General features: G+C 60.5%; 1 protein-coding gene across 1 annotated transcript; it reads right to left on the reverse strand.

Moving 5' to 3' along the window:
• Nucleotides 1-936: 936 nt before the first annotated feature.
• Nucleotides 937-5,813, reverse strand: UXT (ubiquitously expressed prefoldin like chaperone; the record flags this gene model as incomplete). Its single annotated transcript, NM_001245278.1, is given in 9 exon segments — nt 937-954; nt 1,053-1,149; nt 1,240-1,331; nt 1,367-1,441; nt 1,577-1,640; nt 3,406-3,513; nt 4,469-4,533; nt 5,078-5,159; nt 5,737-5,813. Coding segments are annotated over 6 exon segments (441 nt in total). The 5' UTR covers nt 5,805-5,813.
• Between the last annotated feature and the right edge of the window lie 299 nt (nt 5,814-6,112).

Here is a 6,112-nt window from a genome sequence, read left to right on the forward strand (position 1 = left end):
GCGAGGGGCGGGGCGATGCGCTGGGGGCGTGGCTAGAGTGGGGTGACGTCAGCGCGAGGGGCGGGGCGATGCGCTGGGGGCGTGGCTAAGAGCGGGGTGACGTCAGCGCAAAGGGCGGGAAAGGAGCGGTGGAAAAGGGGCGGGGCTTGTGAGGACACGCCCACTTTGGGACCCTGCTGACCCCCCCAATTAACTCATTAATTACTCCAGGGTTGCTCCCGGCTCCCTCCTGTGTGCCCCACGTTCCCTGCTCAGCTTTACACACAGGAGTAAAAACTCTGATTTACTCCAGATTTACACACAGGAGTAAAAACTCTGATTTACTCCGGCTTTACACACAGGTGTAAAAACTCTGATTTACTCCGGCTTTACACACAGGTTTAAAAACTCTGATTTACTCCAGCTTTACACACACGTCACTCCCAGAAAATATAAACTCTGATTTACTCCCGCTTTGCACACAGGAGTAAAAACTCTGATTTACTCCAGTTTTACACACAGGAGTAAAACTCTGATTTACTTCCCAGAAAATATAAACTCTGATTTACTCCTGTTTTACACACAGGTTTAAAAACTCTGATTTACTCCAGTTTTACACACAGGAGTAAAACTCTGATTTACTCCAGTTTTACACACAGGAGTAAAAACTCTGATTTACTCCAGCTTTACACACGGGTGTAAAAACTCCGATTTATTCCAGCTTTACACACAGGAGTAAAAACTCTGATTTACTCCCACTTTACACACAGGTGTAAAAACTCTGATTTATTCATGTTTTACACACACGTCACTCCCAGAAAATATAAACTCTGATTTACTCCAGCTTTACACACAGGTGTAAAAACTCTGATTTACTCCGGCTTTACACAAACGTCACTCACAGAAAATATAAACTCTGATTTACTCCAACTTTACACACAGGAGTAAAAACTCTACTTTATTCCAGCTTTACACACACAGGTCACTCCCACGGGTAAAAACTCTGATTTACTCGTGTTTTACACACACATTACTCCATGGCATAAAACCCCTGCTCTACGCTGGGTTAACACACAGGTTACTCCACGGTGTAAAACTCCATTCTATTTCTGTTTTGCACACAATTCACCCCCACGTGTAAAAATTCATTTTTACTCATATTTTACATACACGTATGTATAAAAAACTCCATTTTATTCCGGCTTTACACACAGGTTACTCCCAGGTGAAAAAATTCCTTTTTACTCATATTTTACACACGTGTATGTATAAAAAACTCCATTTTATTCCAGCATTACACAGAGGTTACTCCCAGGTGTAAAAAACTCCATTTTATTCCAGCTTTACACACACGTTACTCCCGGTTGTAACACTCCGATTTACTCCAGGTGTCCCAAGGGGTCAGGGGTCAGGGGTCAGAGGTCACGGGGGGCTCCTGCAGCCCCTGCAGCTCCCGCAGGCCCTGGGGGGGGAGGGGCAGAGCGTGGGAGGGGGCGTGGCCAGCCTTGAGGGGGCGTGGCCCGCCTGAGGGGGCGTGGCCCGCCGGGAGGGGCGTGGCCAGGTGAGGGGGCGTGGCCAGGTGAGAGGGCGGGGTTACCTCCAGCACCAGGCGGATGTGGGCGCGGATCTTGGCGCCGTCGCGCGTCAGCGATTCGCTGAGCCTGCGGGGGGCGGGGCTTAGGTGGGTGTGGCCCGATGATTTGCATGACAAAGCCACGCCCCTTTTGTCATTAGGGTGGGGTGCGCCTTCCTTTTATGGTGTGGGCGTGGTGGGCGTGGCATGAGGGAGGAAACGCCTTTTTTGGTGTGGGTGTGGCCAAAGGGGGCGTGGTTTTCCCACCTGGAGCCGCCTGTGAGCACAGGTGCGCGCAAAGGGGCGTGGCCTAAGTGGGTGTGGTCCAAAACGGGCGTGGCCTAAGTGGGTGTGGTCCAAAAGGGGCGTGGACACCTCCCATCCCAAATACAGCAGGATTGGGGCGTGGCACTGGGGCGTGGCACTGGGGTGGGCGTGGTATTGGGATGGGCGTGGCACTGGGATGGGCGTGGCACTGGGATGGGCGTGGCACTGGGGCGTGGCACTGGGATGGGCGTGGCACTGGGATGGGCGTGGCACTGGGATGGGCGTGGCACTGGGGCGTGGCACTGGGGTGGGCGTGGTATTGGGATGGGCGTGGCACTGGGATGGGCGTGGCACTGGGATGGGCGTGGCACTGGGGCGTGGCACTGGGATGGGCGTGGCTCCCCAATTGGGCGTTACCTCGATGGGTGTGGCCTCAACAAAGGGGCGTGGCCAAGGCAGAATGACCAATGGCGCGCTCAGTGTTTGTGGGTGTGGTCAGGGCGTGGCAGGGGGCGTGGCCAAGGCAGAATGACCAATGGCGTGCTCAGGGTTTGTGGGCGTGGTCAGGGCGTGGCAGGGGCGTGGCAGGGGGGCGTGGCCAAGGCAGAATGACCAATGGCGCGCTCAGGGTTTGTGGGCGTGGTCAGGGCGTGGCATGGGCGTGGCCAGGGGGCGTGGCCAAGGCAGAATGACCAATGGCGCGCTCAGGGTTTGTGGGTGTGGTCAGGGCGTGGCAGGGGCGTGACGGGGGCGTGGCAGGGGGGGCGTGGCCAAGGCAGAATGACCAACGGCGCGCTCAGGGTCTGTGGGCGTGGTCAGGGCGTGGCCAGGGCGTGGTGTGGGCGTGGCCAAGGCAGAATGACCAATGGCGCGCTCAGGGTTTGTGGGTGTGGTCGGGGCGTGGCAGGGGCGTGGCAGGGGGCGTGGCAGGGGGCGTGGCCAAGCCAGAATGACCAATGGCACGCTCAGGGTTTGTGGGCGTGGTCAGGGCATGGCAGGGGCGTGGCAGGGGGCATGACAGGGGGGCGTGGCCAAGTCAGAATGACCAATGGCGCGCTCAGGGTTTGTGGGCGTGGTCAGGGCGTGGCAGGGGCGCGGCAGGGGGGGCGTGGCCAAGGCAGAATGACCAATGGCGTGCTCAGGGTTTGTGGGCGTGGTCAGGGCGTGGTCAGGGCGTGGCAGGGGGGGCGTGGCCAAGGCAGAATGACCAATGGCGTGCTCAGGGTTTGTGGGCGTGGTCGGGGCGTGGCAGGGGCGTGGCCAAAGCAGACTGACCAATGGCATGCTCAGGGTTTGTGGGCGTGGTCAGGGCGTGGCAGGGGCGTGGCAGGGGGGCGTGGCCAAGGCAGAATGACCAATGGCGTGCTCAGGGTTTGTGGGCGTGGTCAGGGCGTGGTCAGGGCGTGGCAGGGGCGTGGCTCCCCAATTGGGGCGTGACCTCGATGGGTGTGGTCTCAACAAAGGGGCGTGGCCAAGGCAGAATGACCAATGGCGCGCTCAGGGTTGGTGGGCGTGGTCAGGGCGTGGTAGGGGCGTGGCGGGGGCGTGGCAGGGGCGTGGCAGGGGGCGTGGCCAGGCCGTCTCACCTCTGCAGGAGCGAACTGCGGCGCTCCAGGTGCCGAAGGGCCTCGGGCAGCGTCAGCTCCGCGAAGAATCCGAACCCCAAAGCCACGAAAACGCGCCGGGGGTCCGGGCTGGGGGCAGAAAAGGGGTCTGGGGGGTGCCCCGAGGGGTTTTGGGGGGTCCCAGGGGTGGGGGAGGTTCAGGGGAATCGAATTTTGGGGTTTTTGGGGAGGGTTTGGGATCTCAAAGGGAATTTCGGGGGGAGTTGGGAGTTTTCCTAAAAGGGGTCCCAAAAGTGCCCCAATTGGGTCTGGGGAGTTCTGGGGGGACTCAGCGGAGTTTTGGGGTTCCTGAAGTGGTTTTTGGGGGTCGGAGCCAGTTTTTGGGGGTCTGAGATGGTTTTTGAGGGTCCGAGACATTTTTTGGGGGCTCTTTGACGATTTTTGTGTCTGAGGAGGTTTTTGGGCCATCGGAGGAAGTTTTTGGAGGGTCTGAGGAGGTCTTTTGGGGGCCTGAGGAGGTTTTTGGAAGGTCTGAGGGGGTTTTCGGGGGGTCTGAGGACATTTTTGGGGGGTCTGAGGAGGTTTTTGGGGGCCTGAGGAGGTTTTTGGAAGGTCTGAGGGGGTTTTCAGGGGGTCTGAGGACATTTTTGGGGGGTCTGAGGAGGTTTTTGGGGTTCTGAGATGGTTTTTGAGGGTCTGAGACATTTTTTGGGGGCTCTTTGACGATTTTTGTGTCTGAGGAGATTTTTGGGGGGTCTGAAGAGATTTTTGGGGGGTCTGAGGAGGTTTTTGGGGGGCCTGAGGAGGTTTTTGGAAGGTCTGAGGAGGTTTTCAGGGGGTCTGACGAGATTTTTGGGGGGTCTGAGGAGGTTTTTGGGGGGTCTGAGGAGGTTTTTGGGGGGACTGAGGAGGTTTTTGGAAGGTCTGAGGGGGTTTTCAGGGGGTCTGAAGAGGTTTTTGGGGGGTCTGAGGAGGTTTTTGGGGGGTCTGAAGAGATTTTTGGGGGGTCTGAAGTGATTTTTGGGGGGTCTGAGGAGATTTTTGGGGGGTCTGAAAAGATTTTTGGGGCACCAGCCCCACTCACACTTCCGCACTGACGAAGAAATTGCAGCCGAGATCCACCTGAGTGTGCAGGGGGGCGTCGACGTCCTGGGGACCCCAAAACCCCCCGAGACCCCCGGGGTCACACAGAGAGCCCCAAACACCCCCAGGGACCCCCAAACACCCCCAGGGACCCCCAAACACCCCCAAGGACCCCCAAACACCCCCAGGGACCCCAAATCTCAGCACCCAAACACCCCCAGAGAACCCCAAACAACCCAGGCCCCCCAAATCCCCCCAGACACCCCCTGGGGTCACACTGAGCGCCCCAAACACCCCCGGGGACCCCAAATCCCAACCCACAAGTACCCCTAGAACCCCGCTAATCCCCCCAAATCCCTTTCACAAGACCCCCAATTCCCCCCAAATCCCCCCACCTCTCCTCAAAATCCCCCAAATCCCCTCCAAGACCCCCAATTCACCCCAAAACCCCCCACGAGACTCCCAGAAACCCCCCCCCCACCCTCCAAAACCCCTCTGGAAAACACCCCCCGTACCCCCCCAAAACCCCTTCTGAGCCCCCCAAATTCCCCCTCAGGCCCCTCCCGAGCCCCGCCCACCTGGCCCCGCCCCGGCCACGCCCCCCGCGCACCTGGAGGCGGGAGAGGGCGGAGCGGAGCTGCAGCACCTGAGCCTGCTGCTCGAACACGGCGTCGCGCTGTTCCTGCACCCGCCTGCGGGGGGCGCTGCTCAGGGGGCGTGGCCACCAAAATGGGCGTGGCCACGGCGCGAGAGGGCGTGGCCACGACACGCGGGTTTTTATGAATGAGCGGGGTTGGGTTTAAGGGGCGTGGCCTGCGGTTCAGTGGGCGTGGCCACTGTTCTGAGGGCTGAGGGGGCGTGGCCTACGGCTCAGTGGGCGTGGCCACAGCCCCGTTATGAGGGCTAAAGCGGAGTGGGCGTGGCCTGCGGCTCAGTGGGCGTGGCCACGGCCCCTTTATGAGGGCTGAGGCGGAGGGGGCGTGGCCTGTGCATCAGTGGGCGTGGCCACAGCTCCGTTATGAGGGCTGAGGCAAAGGGGGCGTGGCCTGTGGCTCAGTGGGCGTGGCCACAGCCCCGTTATGAGGGCTATGCGGGGAGGGGGCGTGGCCTGCGGCTCAGTGGGCGTGGCCAACGCGCCGTTCTGAGGGCTAAAGCGGAGGGGGCGTGGCCTAAGGCTCAGTGGGCGTGGCCACAGCGCCGTTCTGAGGGCTGAGTCGTGGCCGCGCTGTCGCGATGTCGCGGTCTCGGTCGCGATATGACGTCTCCCACCTGAGGTCTCGCTGCAGGACGTCGCTGACGAACGCCTCGTAGCGCTGCGCCTTCTCCGCCGCCGCCATGCTGCCTCTGACGTCATCGCCGGAACTGCGTCATGGCCGCGCCGCCGCGTTCGGGCGCCGCCTGGCGGGCGGGAGGACCCGGGCTCCGCCCCTATCGCGACATGGCCGCCGCTCTATCGGCGACAGAACAGCCGGAACAACGCGGCCTGTGCCCCCCCCCAGCCCGCACCTGCCCCAGCTGTGCCCAGGTGTCCCCAGGTGTCCCCAGGTGTGCCCAGCTGTGCCCAGGTGTGTCTCAGGTGTGCCCAAGTGTGCCCAGGTGTGTCTCAGGTATGTCCCAGCTGTCCCCAGGTGTCCCCAGGTGTCCC

This window comes from Taeniopygia guttata, chromosome 31 (genome assembly GCF_048771995.1).
Source record: "Taeniopygia guttata chromosome 31, bTaeGut7.mat, whole genome shotgun sequence".
In the NCBI taxonomy this organism is placed as follows: domain Eukaryota; kingdom Metazoa; phylum Chordata; class Aves; order Passeriformes; family Estrildidae; genus Taeniopygia; species Taeniopygia guttata.